General features: G+C 36.3%; 1 protein-coding gene across 1 annotated transcript; it reads right to left on the bottom strand.

Annotated features, from left to right (window-relative positions):
• Nucleotides 1–885: 885 nt before the first annotated feature.
• On the bottom strand, nucleotides 886–21,153 carry LOC117989581 (uncharacterized). Its single transcript, XM_034976946.2, has 8 exons — nucleotides 20,856–21,153; nucleotides 10,844–11,054; nucleotides 9,152–9,514; nucleotides 8,345–8,530; nucleotides 7,233–7,354; nucleotides 3,918–4,088; nucleotides 3,053–3,223; nucleotides 886–2,635 (listed from the first exon to the last, which is right to left on the bottom strand). The coding sequence occupies exons 1-8, from the start codon at nucleotides 21,045–21,047 to the stop codon at nucleotides 2,345–2,347; spliced, it is 1,707 nt and encodes a 568-aa protein (XP_034832837.1). The 5' UTR covers nucleotides 21,048–21,153; the 3' UTR covers nucleotides 886–2,344.
• Nucleotides 21,154–22,945: the final 1,792 nt, after the last annotated feature.

Raw genomic sequence — 22,945 nt, 5'->3', positions numbered from 1 at the left:
GTGAGGTCACCGTTCTAGCCCCTTGGGACCAACGTCTATCGGGTTTTCGAACTATTCAGCTTCGCAAACCGCTGAGCTTTATCGGTTACTCTGGTTCTCCTACGGATCTCTTAACTTCTGATTTGATCATGTAGAAAAACTCCTAGCACAGCTTTCTCAATCGTCCGCTGTGTGATTCTGAGCTTTCCATAAATCCTTATAAAACGGGCAAAATTTATAACCTAGCAGCACCAAGTTCAATTTACGCTTGGGCAGAGGTTATTTGTGTTGTGGTGCGTCATCACCCAAGCATATAGCACACAATTGTAATCCTTAATTACTACACAATTCAGTCTATAGTTGAATGAGCCTGTTATGCATACTGATTGCCACAGGCTACGTGATCAACTTGTGGCAATTAACTAAAGTTATTGTAGCGCTGAGATTAAAGTTCAATTTGGCATATCTTGACTTTTATTTAAGCATACAATGTTTGTAGTTAATCGTATTTACTATTATTCATTAGATAAGCAGCAACAAGTAAATAGCATCATTAAAACCGTCACAAACTGATCAGCCCTAGGGCATCGTACTCGTGATTATCAGTTAGGTATCATGTCGTTATGATCATGATGATATAATGATTATATTATTGCATGAGTACTTAGTAACTATGCATTTGAAGGATACATGGATAAAATATGAAATGTCACAAGATCCAAAACTGAAATAAGTAAGAAGGCACGGAAACTAATAGTTTTTTCCGCATACTTTTATGGCATTAACTAAAAAACTGCGAAAATAATCTTACTTAGTTCTTCGCTCCATGAATTTTCCCAAACCCTAAGTACAAAAACTTTGTAGGTAGGTAACGCTGGGTAAGTCTTTAGTGTAAAAAGAAAAAAATATTTTCAAACAAATTTATTTAAATAGAACAAAACATGATTAACAACAATGTCTTATAATAAAATTATAGCTATAGTTTTCCATTACACAATAATTAGTAAATACCTAGCTGTAATTTAGTAAAATTATTATTTTCAATAAGGTAGATAGTTTAATAAAATACATCCCACCCGTACCGTACCTATAATATTTTTATTTGTAAATTTTGAATAAACAGTTTTACAGTTGTATAGCTTACTTCCTAAATAATAGATACGCATTTTATAAAAAAATATGAAATTAATATTATGTAGGGTTCGTAATTTATAATAATTATTGCTACCAATCCCTTACCAAACTTCCACATCTGAAAAACTACTGAAATTGGTATTATGATAAAAATCACAACCAATATGTATTATAATAACTATTTAATAAATGTATAGTAACTTATATATTATATAGTATAGGCACTTTTAGTTTGTACTTAATAATTGGATCAATCTTCAGAACCTCACTGATCACGTCAACAAATGGAACTCGTCTTATCCTAACATTTATTATGGCTCCAGTAAACAAAACCAAATTTTAAAATTATTTCATAAGCTCGATAACAAATTTTAAATATACTAGATAATATTGTACACAATAAACATAATATTAACAGCAATACACGCATGCAAACATTTAGAGATCATTCAAAACATTTCAATAATTACACATTGCGAAAAATTTATGAAATTGATTATGCACAAAGCACATGTACCACAAAATTCTAAATAAAATAACCTACTTTGAATTCTATAACAGCTGATATTGGTGGAATTTAAGAAATATCTTTTAAAAAGGATGCTCACTTTTCTCGAATAATTTATCGTATTTTATCGCAACGTTTTTCAAATTTTGTGACGGTTTATTCTTCTTCCTCGATTTTTGCCAATGTCTTAAGATTACGATTTTGTTATTTAATAACATTTTAATAACTTCTAATTTTACGGACAGGAGTAATAATGGACACATTCCAATCCACGGAACAGAAAAGTTTTTTCTGTTCCGTGTTCCAATCAGTCGTACTTTATAACTATTAAGATTCTTAGTACCTATTACATTAAATAGCTATATGTATGCGTTTTTCTTCAACTCCTGTTTCAATATCTTTCCAGAACAGGTTTTTGGAATATCATTAACAAAAAATCTTTTAAGAAGCTACCTAAGTATACTTTATTTGCAACATAATCTTGTCTCATTATACCCGTTCTTGATGATTTGAGTGTTTTTACGTAAATTAAAAGGTCTTTTAAAGAATATTCAACAATTAAACTGTGAAAATGCAACCTTACATTACACGCCAATCGATGTTTAGATATTGTATACCTATATCGACAGTGAACATCACGTTTGAACAAATACATTGAAGCTGAAAAGCAGTCAGCAGACCATGTCAGAATTACACGCAAACACAACATATTCTTAAATACAACTACGCGTACATTTTCTTCAATTCCTTTCTCAATATCTTCCCCGAACTGGTTTTCGGAATGTTATTGACGAACACAACTTCTTCTATCTTCTTAAAAGAGGCCACTTTATTTGCAACATAATCCTGTATCTCCTCTGATGAAGCATTTAGCCCGTTCTTCTTGATGATGAATGCTTTTGGTGCTTCTCCGTAGTATTCGTGCGGGATACCTATGACCGCTGCGTCTTGGACTGCGGGGTGTGATCGGAGGATGCTTTCCAATTCTGCTGGAGCTACTTGCATTCCTTTGACCTGTGAAATAGACATAAGGTTGACACGTGAATAATACAAATTAGAAATTAATTAGAAATTGTATAGTTTTAACGAAAAATATAGCATAAGTACAAATGGATCCACTGGCGATAAAAAGGGCTTAAATAATTTTATTTAGAAATCGAAATTTTACAAAGTCGTTCCGCTATAAAATACTTTATTCCAGGACTACACAAATTTCAAACCCCTATTTCACCCCTTAGGAGTTAAAGTTTCAAAACCCCTTTCTTAGCGGAGCCCATGTCATAATAGCTATCTGGAGGCATTTCAACCTAATCCGTACAGTAGTTTAAGCTGTACATTGATAGATCAGTCAGTCAGCTTTTCCTTTTAATGTATATAGAATATGTTATACCTTTTTTAGCGTTTATTTAGATATTATTTAGAATGTTATACCTTAATAAGCTCCTTTATCCTATCAGTAACATATGCTCCATATTTGGGATTGTAATACCCCAAATCACCAGTTCTGAAGAATCCATCTTCTGTCATGGTTTCCTTCGTCGCCTTGAAATTCTTGTAGTAGCCCTTCATCACTGTTGGCGATCTGATGCAGAGTTCTCCTGACTGAAACAGAATATTAAATTACTAGCGTATGCTCGCGACTTTGTCCGCGTGGACTACACAAATTTCAAACTCCTATTTCACCCCCTTTGGGGATGAATTTTCAAAAATCCTTTCTTAGCGGATGCCTACGTCATAATAGCTATCTGCATGCCAAATTTCAGCCCGATCCGTCCAGTAGTTTGAGCTGTGCGTTGATAGATCAGTCAGTCAGTCAGTAACTCAGTCAGTCACCTTTTCTTTGTAGGTATATATTTAGCTTTCCTGCATCCTATTTTACTACGTAGTACTACTTCGTGCTAGATAGATACAATTTTCCATTGTTAAATTCTATAAATTCTATGTAAGCATACAGGTTGATGCATTTGATTGGCTTGGAAATTTATAAGAAACTAACCACAGCCTTTTTATAATACTGCAAACGCACCTCTTACCTACTATTTTTCATAAGTACGCTGACTTTAAGAGCTACGATACCAGTAGTACAAAATCCTCTAAAACCATTATTATTGTAATGAAATGAAGTATGAACATTATATTGAAATACTTCTTCGGCTATATAGAAAAATCGTACCTTCAACTGCGATTTCAGCTAGGACTTACAGCTTAAATGTGAGTTAAGACCTTTAATGAATAACTAAACCTATGTCCAACGGTGGACATATCTGTTGAGACGACAATGATTGATCCCACTCACCTCTCCAATAGGTACAGGTTGTGCAGACACAGGGTCGACAAACATCATCTCAGTGTTAGCCAGTCCGAAGCCGCAAGACGAGTAGTCGAGGTCCTTCGTGCCAACGAATGTGGATGTTGCTAAAGAAGTGGTCTCCGTCGCACCGAATCCTTGAGAGAACTCCAGCTTTCCCTTTAAGAGACCAACAAGTTATTTTAACAAACAATTCAATCTTTATATCCTCTGTGAATCGTTTTCTTTGACTTATTATTATTAGGGGATTAATGAAAAGTAATTTTGACCATCAAACGCAGAAAGGTCAGTTATCTGGGGCATGTTCTCATACATGACCGGTACCATCTCCTTCAGACCATCATGATGTTTAAAAATTTAGGGAAAGAGAATGTAGAAGAAGAAAGTTGTAGCTTAGAAACATCCAAAAATGGACTGGAATAGCCAACGTAGCACAACTTTTTCGTTTGGTGAAAGATAGAAAATTATATAACGAGATGACGGCCACCACCAATAGTGAAGAGGTACAAGAAGAAGAAGAATGAAAAGTCATCAATCATCCAAATAATGGTAGGAGTTGTCTAACAATCATAATGAGCTCTGAGAGCTCACCGCATTATTATATTATTTGTGTACAGAAGTATCTGGATCCTTCAGGATCTTTTTGATTGAGCTAAGAATAATATTTCGTCTCTTAGTTTTAATATGGCATAGAGTACTCTCAAAACACGGAATAGACCGTCAAGCAAAGTTCTGACCTCCAATAGTCGATCATCCAGTTGCCGACTTCTGTTAAACTTTAAATAATTATCATCATCACGACGTTTAGATATTCCTTCCCACTTACCTTTTACCTACCATAAAAAATTAATTATCTTGCGCATATGAATAGATTTGATGATTTCAATCTTTAAGAGGAGCAAGGTCATTTATCAAGAACGCCGGGTCCCAGAACGCTACCCTGTGGTACACCATACGTAATTGATGTTTCATGACTTTAGGCATTTAATTGTTGTATGTATGCGTGGTATTTTTATTATTATTGTCGGCTTTTTTGAAACATAATTTACGTAGTTCTATAATCATTTGGTAAAAGCCCATTTTTTTCTAATCACTAAGCAATGATTTAGGATGAGCACTTAAAAAATCCCACGTGTACATTTATAGTTTTAAGTGGTATGATTTCATGATAGTTAAAATCGTCATCAATATGAACATTTATTATAAAAAGATTAGATACCTATAATTGCATTGACGTGCCTACTATTATTATAACTAACCTAATCTAAAAAATGATAAAGCAATACCTATTCTTGTGTAACTATTACATAAGGGATGATTTATGCCAACACGTAGTAGGCACCAGCCGTGACACTAACGAGGCGCGGACGAGGCACGGATTCAAAACATCACGAACATTAATTTATATGAAGCAGTTTTATGCTTCACCGTGCCGTGTGCGTGCACAGGCGCCACACGGTGAAGTATGAACTGCTTCTTGTAAAATGTTCGTGATGTTTTGAATCCGTGCCTCGTCCGCGCCACGTACGTGTCACGACTGTCGACCAGCGCACGTCATTTGTTGGCATAAATCCGATTGGACACAATAAAATATAATGTTGATACTTAATGCTATCGCAATTTTCTATGTAATGTTAAGCTTTTAAACATACCTAATATTGCAGATGACTAAGAAAAGCCGGCAAAAATAGAACTACTATAAGCAGTACTTTAAAGAAGATATCTTTCAAAAAGTCTGCATACAATCTAACACCGCTTCTTACTGTATTAACTCTGAAGAGTTTCCCAAGTGCATTTGAATATTAAACCAATGTTTGAGCTTGCGTAACTTTAAAATAAGCTTTAAAACTACAATTTCAAAAAAATTGTGGAGAATACAGACATTAATATTAATTTCATGAACGTAACTACAAAATTTCATTACGTTTGACTAGTTGCTATTCAAATGCAAACTAAACTACGTTTATTTGGAACGCGATGCGATTAATCTCTTCTAAATCTGCCATTGTTGGATAAAATCAAACTCAAGTAAATGGAAAAAGGATCTTATTTTATTTTATTTATTAGGAACACACACAATACATTAATTTAACACAAACTACGACACTTATAAACAAACACAGGCTGATAAATGTATCTATAAAATGTGTACACAGCATTTGCAAAATATCTAGACAAACAAAAAGTAACTACTAACTACTTAACTAAACAAATAACTAAGTTACTTAGGAGATGAACCCACCGTAAAATGGATAAGAGCTTTTTTTTGAATCTTCTGCGTCAATTCCTATATTTAAACAGATACCTACAGAAAAAGTCAACTCATATTCATAACAATGGGCAAATCATTATGAAATATTAAATGCATAACAACCGACCTATTACTATTATTAAAAGGTAAATGAGGAAAATAATTAAGATTTGTATCCAAATTCTCACGGCCAACATGTTCATGACATTAAAAATTTGTCAGATGAGGAAGTAGGTACTTTAGTGAGGTTAACCTTACCTCCTTATTTAAAGAGAATACTTAATGAATTATGAAGAGGTACTTATAATAATTCATAACAAAGCCTTTAATGAAAATTCCTATAGTGAAACGTTCTAAATCCTTTAAAATCTTTGTAAAAATCTAATTTTTTTACGTAAAATTTCACTAGGCGCGACTTGAGAGATTGCTTGATCTTATTTGGACGGAAGTAAGATAAGTTACTTCCACTGAAAATCAGCTGTTTAAATGCTGTCAACTTTTATCGAGGCAGTACCAAGAGTACCAAGTAGGTAGTTAATGACATCTATTATTATTACATTCAGCAATATGTTTTCAAAAAATATGTGATCCCACGCGCGTTCAAACCAATAGCGGTTGGGGTCTTTCCCAGGGTGCTAGAATGGCGACCTCGCACCGGAAAAAGTAGGAAGACCCCCTACTTAGGTGGACAGACACAGATTTGGCATTTGCGCGGGAGATATGACAGGTGCATTCTCTATTCCCTCGCTCTCATAGCTCGATGGGACGGCAATCCAACACTACCGGAGGGAAATCAAGCGCAAAACTGACGGCTTTACGTATTTTCCGAGGCACGTTAAATTGTCAATACAATGATCTATAAAAGAGCAACCGCCGAGTTTCTTGGTAGTTCTTCTCGGTAGTAAAGGCATTCTGAACCAGTGGTCGATGCATATGACGATTCAAAAGTATGTATCTATTTGTAAAAGTTTTATTGAATTCAATATTATAATTTTATTTAAGTATTTATTTATTTATTTATATATTTAATAAGGTGGTGAATGTATGCTTACATTTCCTTTCTCCAAAAGTGCAGTAACATCGGAAGATGATAAGGGTGCGGCGCCGCACACAATAGTCCTGACATTCTTGAAATGGTCCTTAGTTACGTCAGGATGCTTTGCGAGGAGAATCGCTGGAAAGATAAATATAGTATATTTTTATCTAAGAGTTAAGAAATAGTAAAAAAAATGATGTGATTTTTTGTATAGCCGTAGTTTATGGGGCTAGAATTAATTATTAAAGAGAATAATTTTAAAAAATCACGATTTTTATTAAATTTAACATAATTAACGTCACGCTGTACAAATATTTTTCAATTTTTTAACATAAAAATAGAGTAATTTCTGCAGGAAAATATTTCTTATGTTTAAAAATTAAAAAATATTTGTCGGCCCTATTGACGAATTTCAACGGAACAAAATTATTATTATTTAATAACAATAGTACAAATATTTATTTCCCAAATGTCCAATTATCACCAATGAACATTTACAAAATCTATCAAATCAATTTAGTTTGTAGTTCGTGTAAATTAATATTTACATGACAAAATATTGTAATGTCCCTCAGTACGTGATTTCTAGGAATGCTATTAACTTGGTCACATAAATATTTAAACTACTAGTAGTAAACTTTGCTAACCTCAAAGTACCTAACTGGGCACTACAAAATCAGAAAAGACGTTTTAAACTGCCTAAAGACTGCCTAGGTCCCGTTGAATGTTATGCATTATGTCAGGGTCTACCACAAAATTAGAATGCAATAATTGGCAGTTAGTGCCATTTATAGGGCTATTAGTCAAGGTAAGCAAAACCTAAAGTCAATACCAATAACCATTTGCCTCATTTTGTAGTTTTAGTGATTTAGTATTTTTCCAACTCGCAATGTATAACGTGCAAAACTTGGGTCAATGGTCCGCCTACGACGCGGCATTGACTCCGAGTGGCCTAATGTTGTAACAGTAATTTTGCCTATAGGATGTAAATAACTAAATATTTAGATTTTTATAGCAGTTTGAGCAGAATCAATCTTCCGTCCCCGTGGTAGAGTTTTGGTATAATCTCAAAGCGTCATAAGTCAACCCACAATATGAAATAAATATTTAGATTGTTTTTTAACTTACCAACAGGAGGCACAACATATAAAAGCGATGGATTCTGATTCCTCAGCACATCGAAGTAAAGACCTGTTGAGAACCGCGGCAAAGTCACCAACTTGCAGCCGTTAGTGAAATGACCCAGTAACGTCACCACCATGCCGTATATGTGGAAGAATGGTAAAATACACGGGACCACGTCTTGGAAATCACCTGAAATCATTGACTTATTACTTCGTATAGACAGGGTTATTGAACAAACAAAATGGCACCAATGGTGCTTTAGCACCAATGCAACCTCAGTAACGTCTGGATTTCAAACGGGTCGTTCATTCGTATCTAAGAGGTAGCGCTGATTTATTTGGTTCCTAAACCGTGAAAAATTTTGTTCGCTTGACCATATCTTGTCATATATCGATGCGTGAAAAATATACCACGGAAGGTATTTCGATAAACAGAATTGCGCTTTAGCTTACTCTATTCATACAACAACCATGACATCTGGCATGTTTTGAGCATCATTGAAATTTCTAAAGGCCTTTAATGGTTTTCATTGAACCTTACTCATAATTTTATTCTTGTCGCATAGTTCCAAACTGTATGTCATATTATTACCCTAGACAGAAAAAAATAGTTTGCTGAGCTTTTTGTATGTAAATCAGGCATTACAAAACAATACCAATAACAAGGCAATTAACTTCAAATCCTAAAGTTATTTAATGAGGAAATAGACTTGAAGGCATGAACCCTCAAGTCTATTATTATTATTTTTAAATTGATTGTGTCGAGCGTGATCTCACTAATTTATTAATCTATCATCATCAGTTAACTTACCGTGTGTTAAAACTGGAAAACAATTCTCTTTGACGGCCATAATTTCAGCTGCAGCCAGCAAATTCTTATACGTTATCTCCACTCCTTTAGGAAATCCTGTAGTACCACTCGAAAACGGTATTAGAGCTATATCATCGTCCTTCTTATCAATAGTATCGAGTAAAACATAATCTGCTTCCCCGGATTCGGAGATTTCGGAATATCGAATCACTCCCGCAGGCACCGGTTTATTAGGACTATCAACAATGATTACTTTAGCGGCACTTTTAGCAAGTTTAATTCCCTTTATTACGTTATCGTAACTTTCCGGTATTGTAATTATCACTTTTGGCTGTGTTGTACTTATTTGGTGACTTATTTCGACTGAAAAAAAAACAAACAAACTGTGCATATAGTATCTATCAACTTACGGACTGATCTGTCAACGCACAGCTCAATCTACTGGACAGTTCAGGCTGAAATTTGGCATGCAGATAGCTATTATGACGTAGGTATCCGCTTAGAAAGAATTTTGGAAAATTCAACCCCTAAAGGGGTGAAATGGGGGTTTGAAATTTGAGTAGTCCACGCGGACCGGGTCGCGAGCCTAATATAAATAAAATAAAAACGTGATACAAAAAAAGATGTTCGTATTATGAATCTAGTTTCTAATCTACGTGACCTCTTTAAGCACAGTGTTTAATTATGAAAGCGTCACTTTTGTAAGTATGGTATAATATATTGCTTTTAGCAATAGCATAAGGAATACCTAGTTTTTAGATGGTACAACGACTCCTTTATATTTATAGGCTAGTCTCAGTTTGTTCTAATTCTAAATTTTATTTATAGAATTAGTAACCATCTGCTCTATTTGTTACACGCGTAGGAATATACGACGCTAGACACTTAGCAGGTATAAATTGTTTTTTTTATTTGCTTTACTATTTTTCTATTCAAATATTCTCAGTCTTCATTGGACACTTTCGTTGGTCAAATTCATTTTGAACCATAAACAACACATTATAATTTGTACAATCCACACTTAATAGATAATCCTATACTTAATGTTAATTTAAAAAATACACAAGTGTGTATGTTTGTGTTTTCACGACCCATCTGTTTTAAACCGTTTTTGAGGCAATTTGGTACAGAGACAGCTATTTATCCCGGAAAATCAAGTACACGAGAATTTTATGCACCCGAAATCCACGAGACTTCAACCGCGTGGATTTGGAGTTGATTAGTACATTTTAAAGCAACAAGTGGTTCTTATTCTGAGCACAACTAAATTTTAGAGCATTCGCATCCTCTTCTTACTAATATAATATTATGAAAAGGATAGGCACCGCGAACGTACCTATGCTTTTTTGTAGCGTGCACTAAAATTTAGAGTCTTTAAATGTAAAATTCATGTTCCGTTCTTTTTTAGCAATATTAAAAAGAAGAGGATGCAGATACTCTAAATTTAGTTTAGAGAAAGACAACAAGTACAAGTAGGTAAATGCATCATTGATATCAAGAAATATGGTAGTCAAACGCAAGCCTATTCTGCAAACATTTCCGTACATCGTCATCTTCATAGCAGAATTGTGGCTCCTTCTAGTAATGGTATTTTATTTCCTTGAATACTGTGTACCTACCCTCAGATATATCCTCGTTATATCCTTCCAAAATGCAATATTAAATCTTAAAATGCTTGGTTCAAGTACTTACTTTCTTTATAAATAGGATTCACAGGACTAAATATGCATCCAGCCTGTATCGTACCGAATGCAACGATAGGGAACTCCGGGCTATTAGGTAATAGTGCGGAAACTATGTCGTTTTCTTTTAAACCTAGTTTCTTTCGCAGGGATGTGGCGAAAATCGCCATGTTTTTTTTAACTTTTCTGTATGTATAGCTCTTCTTTGTTTCAGCGCATTCCTAAAAAAGAAAATAACAGGTTATTTTTAAGATTTAAATGGGTATGGGTGATAAGGTGTTTCCGGTTTTTCTTGGACAGCAAATTTATTACTCAGTAGCTGATGCCCGCAACTTCGTCCGCGTGGAATTTTTTTTAAAAAATCCCGTTGGAACTCTTTGATTTTCCGGGATAAAAAGTAGCCTATGTGTTAATCCAGGGTATAATCTATCTCCATTCCATCCAATTTCATCCAAATCCGTTCAGCCGTTTTTGCGTGATTGAGTAACAAACATCGAAACATCCACACTTTCACATTTATAATATTATTCGGATTTTGACGAATTTTGTTTTGGATAAGTAAGTATCTACCCTTTTTCACTAATCTAGAGTAATTATTTAAGCAATAATATATTTTGTAAACTTATTGAATCGTCGATACCCAAAAGGAAAAATTCGTTTTACCATAACAGTAATAGAAAAACTATACGAACACATTGCTTACAATGTATCGGTCTGCATACCTATATCTATACCTGAAACTAGCTCCTTTCTCTCCGTCTAAGGTAGTCAACCTCATTCTGGTTTAGAAAATGTTCGAAGCAGTCAGACAGACCGAAGATTAACGACCTTGCTGTCAGACTTTATATTATGTTATGATAAGAGATATAGTTTACTATTTGATCGACAAGAGAAATTAATTTATCTCGCGACTTCGGCCGCGTGGACTACAAAACTTTCAAATCCCTATTTCACACCCTTAGGGGTTGAATTTTCAAAAATCCTTTCTTAGCAGATGCCTACGTCATAATAGCTATCTGCATGCCAAATTTTTGCCCATCCAGTAGTTTGAGCTGTGCGTTGATAGATCAGTCAGATAGTCAGTCAGTCACCTTTACCTTTTATATATTTAGACTAATAGGTATAAAGCGGTGATAAGGCTATCACCGCTTAATGTTATGATGAAGACCTCCTATTTGGGGGTCCAGTCCAGTCCAGGGATCGATCCTGGGTACCTACGCACCTCTAACTTTTCGGAGATATGTGCATTTTAAGCAATTAAATATCACTTTCTGTAATGGTGAAGGAAAACATCAAGAAACCTGTAACATGAGAATACTCCACAATTTTCTCAAAATTAATTGTGTAAAGTCTGCTAATCCGCACTTGGTCAGCGTGGTGGACTTTGCCTAAGCCCTTCTCATTGTGAGAGGTCACTTGTGCTGAATATGAGTCTCAGTGGGCCGGTGTTGGGTTGATGATGATGAAGTACAGTACGCGGCAGAAAATAATGTACATCGGCATTTAGATTGACATTTCGGTTTTGCAGAGCGTTGTCTTTGTCACTCATACCTATATGACGTTTTGTCAGTCTCAACGACAGAGACAATGCTCTACAAATCCGCTATCTCCTTCTAAAGGTCGATGTACATTATTTGCCGTGTACTGTAGGTACTAGGTATGTATTCCTATCTTTTAATAAATTCATCCAAGATTCCTAGACATTGTAGCATGAAGATTATAGTGAAATCTCGAACCAATTAAGTAAAATTTGTGTTAATGAAATTATTGCATACTTTGCGGTTTTCGTTATCTTATCTTTATTCATTTAAACCCCCTATTAAATGTTGTTATCAACTACGCGTGTAGGCTATTAAGCCTATAAAATATATCCGTATTCGTATCATTATCCATAAAAAACTGCCCTAATCAATTCGTGTGTGCTAAAACGCTAAAATGATAACAGGACATTGGCATGTATACTTACGTATTTATAGATTACTACGATGACTGTCCGTATATTAAAACCTCAATATAAAATATGGACTAAGAGCCTGTGAGGGCTAGACCTTCGTTATTTTATAAAAGCTGAAAGTGTCTGCATTGTCTCCAACACAGTTATAAAATGATTAGCGACTATGAAGTTTGGATCATCGTGGCTTTGGCAGATAGATAACAAGTAGGTAACAAAGGTGTAAAAAATTGTTCGTCAAAGTATTACAAAGTGTAATTTTTTTATATATTTTCTTCGGAATAGTGTTAAAAACCACGTCATGCCAGACACAAGTGTCGTGGCAACCCTTTGTCACTGCAGTGGCGTGCACAGGATTTCAAGCCAGGGTATGCATTTAGGTATGAACTTATTTTCCGGCAGGTTTTAATGAAAAATAAGCATTGATTAATTACAATAAGGGTAAGCAGTGCGTTTATGCCTCTATCAGATGCACGCCACTGCTTGTCAGATACCCTAAAACTTTAATAAATTGTCAAATGTTATGATAGGTATTTTATTATGTATGTAGTTTATATCGAATGTCTGAAGCATAGTTAGATGAATTATTGGTCTCGCTAATGGTCTGAAGCTACGAAATTTTTGTCGAATGTCTTCGAAAAATACCTACCTACCTACATTGTGGGTTTGTAATACCTAAAACCACAATGTAGTTATTTTTCTGTACCAACCCACTGATAAGGCTTCGCTTAAAACAAGCAACGCCCGATAGAAATAAGCCGGGCTTACTCATTACTGATTTTATTTTAATCCGATTACAAGGAACAGTAATTGGACACCTCCATCATGCAATGACATCGTATTTGTAACTCATTTTTTTTTTGTTATTTGTTCAATAGAGAACAGGAATTCCAATTTCGAGAAAGAGGTTAACCGCCCAATCCAATTCTGAGCTGCATTCGGGAAGCTTCGAGATGTCTCGTCCAAAATTCCTCAGTGCTTGAAGACCAAAGTCTTCGGATAGTGCGTATTGCTAGCGATGACATAAAGTTTCAAGACATGGTCGCTAACCCTCGCCTCGTAATATGAAAGCTCAGACTCACCGGGTGATGGAGTTCTATGCTTGGAGTTTCAATAGTGATCAAATCAGAAAATCTAATCAGAGATCCGTAGGAGAACCAGAGCTACCGATATAAGCAGTAAAGTGGCAACCGGGTACCGATATAAAGTGGCAATAGGCAGAGCACTAGTCCGAAAATCAATAGACGTTGGGGTCCCAAGACGCTAGAATGGTGACCTAGCATCGGAAAGCACAGCGTTTAAAACCCCTCTACCAGGTGGACAAACAAAATCAAATGATTTGCAGGGAGCCGCTGGATTCAGGCGGCGCAAGACCGTGGCGTGTGGACTGTGGAAGTCCCTACAAGAGTCCTATGTCCAACAATAGAGTCTATCGGTTATCACGATTTTAATAATTTATGCACTGATGATAGATGTACCGTACCTAGTTACCTTTCATCATCATCATCATCATCATCAACCAATAGACGTCCACAGCTGGACATAGGTCTCTTGTAGGGACTTCCAAACGCCACGGTCTTGCGCCGCCTGGATCCAGCGGCTCCCTGCGACTCGTCTGATGTCGTCCGTCTACCTAGTGGGGGGTCTTCCAACGCTGCGTCTTCCGGCAACTTAGTTACCTTTATACGACGCAAAGTTTGCTAGCAGATTATACCAGCCACACGTTATACCTGGGAAGAAGAAGTCCTCTACAATCTTCATGTAGGTGGTACCTACCTATTGTGTAGAACAATAGAGTGCGAAAGTCATGTCTGTACATTGTACAATGGTCGTCGTACTAGTGAAAGTGTAGGAAGGTCATATCGGTACATTGACTGGAAATAAAAATAACTTTTGAAAACAAGCATGCTCGTAGAATCTAGATCGTAGCTCGACGCAGTACGAATGCGGAATTCTACAGCCTAGTTGCATGTGTGGTAGTTATTACGGTTCCGTACCTCAAAAGGAAAAACGGAACCCTTATATAGGATCACTTTGTCTATCTGTCTGTCGGTCTGTCAAGAAGCCTACAGGGTACTTCCCGTTGACCTCAAATCATGAAATTTGGCAGGTAGGTAGGTCTTATAGCTGACATTCGGGGAAAAAATCTGAAAACCGTGAATTTGTGGTTACATCACACAAAAAGAATTAAATTGTGGTCATGAACTAATAATTAGTATTTTCAATTTTCGAAGTAAGATAACTATATCAAGTAGGGTATTATGAAAGGTCTGCACCTGTACATTCTAAAACAGATTTTTATTTATTTTTATGCATCATAGTTTTTGAGTTATCGTGCAAAATGTTGAAAAAGTACGACTGTAGTACGGGACCCTCGTTGCGCGAGCCTGACTCGCACTTGGCCGGTTTTTTTAAAATACCTATTTCATGTAAGTTATGGCCCCGGATTCAGGCCTTTTAAAGTTTTACAGCGCTTACAAATAAAAACAAGCTCGAACGGCGGCCGTGGAGTCAAGGCCGATGACTTCAGTCTATGGTTATCCTTATCTCAACTCAACCCATCGCCCGGCCCTCTACTGAGACCGGGTCTCCTCTCAAAATGAGAAGGTTTTAGACCATTCAACACCACGCTGGCCCAGGGCGGATTGGTAAACTTCACACACCATTGAGAGATAGCGCGTTTGGAACCATTGAGTAGTACATAATTATTACATAGTACATAATTAGTACATAACCCTCGTAACTTAAGTTTTAAGGTTATCACCACTACATCATTGCAGACGGCGCGGGCGGTCGGAGTATGAAGCGGGGAGACGCCACTCACACCCGCACGTCACCCGCACCGGGTGAGCACGGGGACTGTGTGGGTGTGCGGGGCGTTCCCTCTCCGAATGCCGTTTCAACCTATCGCGTACTATAGGTACCTATCCATAATCTTATGATTTTAATGATTTCGAACCAAGATAGAAAAAATAAAAAAGGACCCGCCATGAAAATTAAAAGAATTAAAAAGTGTTATTTCTTGTACGATGGTATGGTTTCTGTGCAAATCAGATTTTTTATAACTTTTTCGCGATAAGAACGTCCTATGCGCCGTGATATTATGATGTTCTGATAACGCGTCGCTTATGCGTTCTTGCGATAAGATCGTTTACCTTTTACGTTAGCTAAAAAAGTTTGTATTATATACTAGCCCATCGCACGGGCACAAAATATAAAATGGCACGTTTTATTTTAACCATAGGAAAACACGCTGGTCAGATTTCACATACAGAGGTATGTGAAATCTGACCAGCTGAGTATTTATAGAGAACATCAGGCATGAAAATTTTCTCACGATGTTTTCCTTCGCCGTTAAATCAAATGATAATACTAATTAATGGTTTATAATGCACATAACCCCCGGCCTCTAGAATAGTAGGCCGACGCCTGAGACCGCTTTTTTCGTAGCACTCACGTAGATGAATATAAAGAAGCTAAAAACAATCTTTGTTCACACGAAAGCTCACCAGAAGAATAATAAAAAACTCAATCAAAGTTTATTTTTGCCATTTCAAAGGACACGACGTCATCGTTTTGATAGAATTGTTTTGAAGGCAGATTCAATCATCGAGAAATAGGTAGGCATTTAAATTGGTCGCTGAACTCAATAAACACTGAGTGCTGAATCATTAAATAATTAATTGATGACATTCTTCTAGGCTAAGTATATAGGTCAATAACTTATAAACGACGTAACTATCTAGAGACTTTGTCCTGAAATGTCCACAGTCCAATGACTGTGACCCGTAGCCTTAGCATGACCGTGACCAAGTCCCGAGCGCTGTCATAGTATGAGAACTGAGACTGCAACATACATGATCTCCACAACCACACTCAACTACCAAAATGGGGCATCATCTCCGCACCCAAACAAAGTGGGACAAAATTCGCATGTCAAAACGCCAGGCATTAGATTTTCCAGGTATTTGATACAGATCGCAACTAAATTTTAAAGTCTTCACATCTTTTTCTTACCAATGTGAAAAGAAAGGTCAGACAAACTTAATTTAATTTAAAACTGTCATACCTCGTGACTTTAGGTGCCAGTCTTGAGAATCTTTAATTTAAAATTCGTGTTCCGTCCTTTTATCACAATATTTAAACAAAGATGCAGATATAATTTTTTTAAAATGAAAAATTTAGTGCTCTCTGCATTTTAACAGGCGAACGTCCACGAGATCTTACATTGGTTGTAAAAAGTTTGTAAACACAAATACCTACGTTGCCATGTGTGACTGCAAATTGAAACCCATAATTATTGAGTAACTAGTACTCTACCTAGTTGAATATGTACTTGAAACAATGTCGTACGGCAAAGGACAAAACTGACCGACGAGTGGGCTCGACCTCAAGATTTACGACTCAAGTCCCGCGGGAAATTGTCTTAGCGTCGTGCTAAGGCTGCGTGGGTGTGTCTCATGTAGACCAATTTAGATTGGCACCATGAATTTGTTGTCAATTTATTTTATTGACTGTTGTTAGCAGTTTTTTTATTCAAGACTAGCTTATGCTTGCGACTTCGTCCGCGTGGACTACACAAATTTCAAACCCCTATTTCACACTTTTTATAAAAATCTGTTAAAAATACTTAGGTAAAGCCCTTTCATTTACGATACCTACCCCACTTGGTATAGTTATCTTACTTCGAAAATTGAAAAGACTAATTATTTGTTCATGAACACATTTTAATTTTTTTCCACGGCTATAGCAAATTTACGGTTTTCGGATTTATTCCTTTACTTGTGCTATAAGCACAGAGTTGAATTCTTTGTGACTATAAGACATACCTACCTGCCAAATTTCATGAATCTAGTTCAACGGGAAGTACCTAACCTATGACAGACACGGCAGACAGACAACGAAGTGATCGTATAAGGGTTCCTTTTACCTTTTGAGATACGGAACCCTAATAGATGAATGAGTAAGTATTTTGAGTGCATGTGCTAAAAGTACTTAAAAGGAGGCCAGTTTGGATTAGCTTTTAGATGTGATAACTGATAACTCATACTCTTTATCAACTTCTTATCACAAGTGACAAGGCCCCTACTCAAGATAATTGCAATAGGTAAAGAAAATAGATACGATTTTAGCGAACTCGTGTCTTTCTTTCTATAGAACGATAAATATATGCGGCAATTACTTATTTAAAACTAGCTAGATGATGCCCGCGATGAATTTAGATTTTTAAAAATCCCATGGGAAATAGTTGATTTTTACGAATAAAACTAATCTACTTATGTAGGTCTCTTTTTGAGAAAACGAATATGGCATAGTAAATGTTTGGTCAAGCGTGAGCTGTCCATAAAAATCAATGAAATTGACTAAATTTTTTTGAATGCCGATCGACTCAGTTTTATATAAGGATCATTTCATTGTATCATGTATCGAAAGAAAAAAATCGGGACAGCAGACGTTGGTCAAATTTAAGAAAATATTTTTCATACAATAGGAGGAAGGAATAGGTACCTACAGCTACATTTTTATGGACAACTCACGCTTGACCAAAAAATATATTATGCCAAATTGTTTTCTCAAAAAAAGGCCTAAAAGGTTCTTAAGACAGTTTCCCTGTATCTCCTATGATTTTGGATAACCCCATAGTCACAGTTTTAAAAAAATTACCTACATCGATGAAAAAACACTGTGGTGAAGTTCCTACGCAAGTGCATCTGACCCTAAAATTTTAAACCACTTACATAATATTATTGAGGACGTCAACGCCTTTTTTGTGTTACGTGATGACGCAGTGCATATCTACGAGCCAAAAGTCAACACGTTTGAAATAAAATTAACTTTTTATATGAACACTCATTAAATTATACCTATTATTACTTAATTGTACCTATTCAAGGAGTAGGTAAATAAAATAAAACGTTGATTCTACTACGCGCTTAAGTTCAAACTAGTTTTATACTAGACAATATCTAAACCTACCTACAGTCAAACAGAGGTATGAAAAAAAGACCGGCCAAGTGAGAGTCAGACTCGCGCACATGGGGTTCGTACCACAGACCAACCTTTAAATTTATACGTGTAATAAATAAATAAATCTTTCTATAAATATAGAAATGAATCGCTGAATGTGTTGCTGGTCGCAAATCTCGAGAACAGCTGAACCGATTCTTTTTTCATAATATTCTTAAAAAAGAGAGAAAAATTAAAAAAAATCCTGAAAAAGAGTCGACTGTTAGGCGGTACGAAGTTTGCCGGGGCAGCTAATACCTACTTAAATAAAAGTTTATTTGGCTCTATCTATGTATTAGGAACACTAATCACAATTAGGTATTTATATTATTATACAATAGTACTGTACTGAAGTGACTGTTAGTAAACTAAGCGCTTGTAGTCTTGCAAGTCATCAATTACGAAGCATTTTTTAAATTCAAATAAATTGGGCTAAAAAAGCGGCAATGAAATATTATAAGGAAAAATATTTTTAAAATCTGATTAAGTTGGTATTATGGTATTCCTATGATGTTGATATCAATAAAAACTGTATAATCCTATTACAATGTAAAGGATTATTTAAATGATAAGCATAGCTTGGGAATGAGTTGCTTAACGGCTATGTGATAGTTCTAATAAGTTTAAATAATTTTGTAAAGTGGTGATAATAAAAAGAATACCCGGCTGAGTTTGTTGTGGGCTCTTCTCAGACCTGGGAGCGTTTGGAAGCCTCGTCGCTTGAGTTTTAAGTTTGCGTAATAATTATCACCACTAAGTATTTATCTTACAAATCCAACATCTGACTGACTATCAAACAGAGTAATGTACCTATTACCTATTTTGAATAAATCATTTGACTTATTTGACTTGACTAATCTGCCTTTGAAGCCAGTGCTGCGGGATTACCTAAAGTCCATATCCGCCTTCGCGAACTTTTTATTTAGGTACCTACTTAGATGATTCCTAGACTAGGTATACCTACCTACTTACCTATTTTTTATAATAGGGAAACTTACCACTATACACGAGTGCTATTTAGGCTGTAATTACTTGCATAGGTATACGTCCTATAAGTCACGAGCTGGTATACGTCCCGCAAATTGCTAAAGCGCGTGGCCGCCATTTTAGTGACGTCAGCACTAGACTGAAGTTTCGAGCTGATGGTATATTTTTATTTCGGCTGACGTCAAAATTACGTTATTTCGATGTTAATGAGACATGGTTCCAGCGCAATAGCAATTTGCGGGACTTATTGATTGGTTTGTACCTAATTTTTTTTAATGAACTCCTTCGATCAGTGTGAAGTCAATTCGATTTTAATTAGTCTCATAAAAACTAGTCTAAGTACCTATGTAATTTACATTTTATTGTCGTGACTTTAATGACTTATTAATTAATTTATAGTTTTGTTATTACATAGGTAGATAAGTATTACCTAGGTATTCAAATTTAATTGCAGTCTGATGTCTGCAACTTTATTCAATGGTAGAAGAGACAGTAGTTAAGACGTCCACCTCCTATTCAGGAGGGGCGGGGGTTGATCCCCGGCCTTCTCAAACTTTTCGGATTTTGTGAGTTTTAAGTAATTTTAACAGTAAAGGAAAACATCGTGAGAGGCAAACCTGCAAGTCTGAGAGTTCTCCATAATGTTTACAAAGGTTTGTGAAGTCTGCCAATCCGCAATGGGCCTATGGTAGACTATGACCAAACCGTTCTCTTTCTGAGAAGAGACCCGTTCTCAGTAGTTAGCCAGCGATGAGTTGATCATGATGATGAACGGCGGCGACGCGCGGCAAGCTCGTCGCGCCCAAGTGCGTTTTGTTTTCAGTTACGTTGGTATTATTACATATTCTGTATTTCAGTTAGGTACATTACATACCTATACCAAATTATACTCACAATATCAATATCTCACAACTCATAGTACGAGTATAAATGCTGAGTTGCTACCTACCACCTATGACCTAGTTATCAAGAAGGCTCGCCTCGATAGTTCTTTCCTAAATCATTATTTTAAATCAAATAATTTATTTAATTCACTCAAAACATTATTCCCAATTTTTTAATTTTTCTATTAACTTACCACAGCTACGTGGTCCTGAAATCCCGCCGAATATTTCCACACTCGGTCCAAAAACCTCATTTTCGGGACTTCAACGTCGCCAAGAGGCGATTTGATGATGAACTCCTCATTTTTCCTGGACGCAACACTGGTGGAGAGCTTCCGGAGTGACTTCAACTCTCTGATTTGCCGTAAACACAATTTTCGCGCCATTCTCGGAAACTCACGCGTACCTATGCTCTAGCGCGACACGAAAATAACTGAGCGGTCGCTGGCCGTCTCAATGTAGCGAGGCTAAACCGCGGAAGCGTTATGCAAACTGATAATAGTTGCTTGCAAATTAAAAGTCAATATCGCGGATTTTTAGTGCGAATTCTAAGTAGGGTTCACAACACGAAAGATAAACACAATATTATATAAGTCTATGTTTAATAATTTAATGATATTTCTAAGTATAGTTTTACTGTATTATTATAATAAATGATTATGATTATGATAAAAATAAATAAAAATTAGTCTAAGTAGTAACTTATAGTAGGTATAGTCTTTACCAGCAGCTGCTAGATACTCGGGCTAGGATCTATACCTACTAGCTTCATTAAGATCCCAGTTGGTCTACTTTGGCTGTGCTCAGACTTGAAACTTAAGTCTGAGCAAAGTCAAAGTAGCAAGCTCAGTTAAAATTAATGAAAGAATCAGAATGCGCGTTTGATTCATGGTTTTTTTGCGGATTATTTAGGTACGAACCCATTTATTTTATTGATTCTGTATGATGGACCGATTGGTAGATAAGTACCTACTTATGTACATTACTTAGGCTGACGTCTTTCTTTAGATTGCATCTTGTCGTCTTAACTCTAATCTGAAAAGCCAAAATGAAGACTAAGGGTGAAATCTATAGAGCGCACTCTGACTTTGCTTAGACTTAAGTCAGAGTTAAAACGAGACAGATGTACCTATATTTCTCAGATGTACATAAATCTGTCTCGTTTTAACTCAATCTTAAGTCTAAGCAAAGTCAAAGTGCGCTCTATAGATCTCAGCCTTAGTATATTTACAAAATAAATGAAGTAAAAAACCTTTAATTTGACCTTGATGGCATGCTGAGTAGCAGTAGGTCAAAGCTATTTTTAAACCAAAAAAATAACGTGCCTAGAATCTACCTACACATTTTGCTTGTTTAGGTAGAACTGCCAGAGAGTTCTCCATAATGTTCTCAAAGGTGTGTGAAGGCTGCCAATCCGCACTTGGCCAGCGTGGCGGACTATGGCCTAAACCATTCTCATTCTGAGAGGAGATCTGTGCTCAGTAATAGACCGGCGATGGATTCATGATGATGATTACCGAACAGTTCAACTTATTTACTCTCTATTTACCTACGTCAATAATTGTTGTTGTTAACACAAGCCCTCATTCCTGATTTGATCATGTAGATCAAATCAGGAATGAGGAGATCCGTAGAACTGGAGTAACCGACATTGCGAAGCTAGTGGTCATGGCAGTTTGGAAAACTGATAGATCTTAGAGTCCCAAGGTGCTGGAATGGCGACCTCGCACCGGAAGCCGCAGCGTTTGAAGACCCCCCACTGAGACGGACGACATCAGACGAGTCGCAGGGAGCCACTGGATTCAGGCGGCGCAAGACCATGGCGTGTGTTCCTACCTACAAGAGATCTATGTCCAGCAATAAACGTCTATCTGTTGACGATGATGATGATGGATAGACCTTACAGTGCGCGCAAAAGAAGTTGACCAATCTAAAGTTGGGACATGGCGGTTATTTATGAAATGAATGCTTGCGATACCTACCTAACGGACTGAGAAACATCTAACTTATGATAGTGTTGCTATATTCATGGAAGTAATGTTTGGTACAAGGTACCATTTGGTACAATACAAGTAACGATTGATTACTCAAGCCCGGTTGAAATGTTTTTGTAGAATATACCCAAAGCTCTCTTGGCAGTTGAATTGACATTCGACAGGGGGGCGCTGTTGGAGAACAAAGGCTTAGAATATTCAAACAAGAACAAAGGGGACACCTCGACGGAAACGTTAGTTCCGATTTTCGCCACGCTCCAAGATAGCCTTGTCGCACTTTTCATACGGCT

Source organism: Maniola hyperantus, chromosome 16, assembly GCF_902806685.2.
Source record: "Maniola hyperantus chromosome 16, iAphHyp1.2, whole genome shotgun sequence".
In the NCBI taxonomy this organism is placed as follows: Eukaryota; Metazoa; Arthropoda; class Insecta; order Lepidoptera; family Nymphalidae; genus Maniola; species Maniola hyperantus.
The sequence above is the reverse complement of the archived record's forward strand: the minus strand, read 5'-3'. Positions and strand labels throughout refer to the sequence as shown.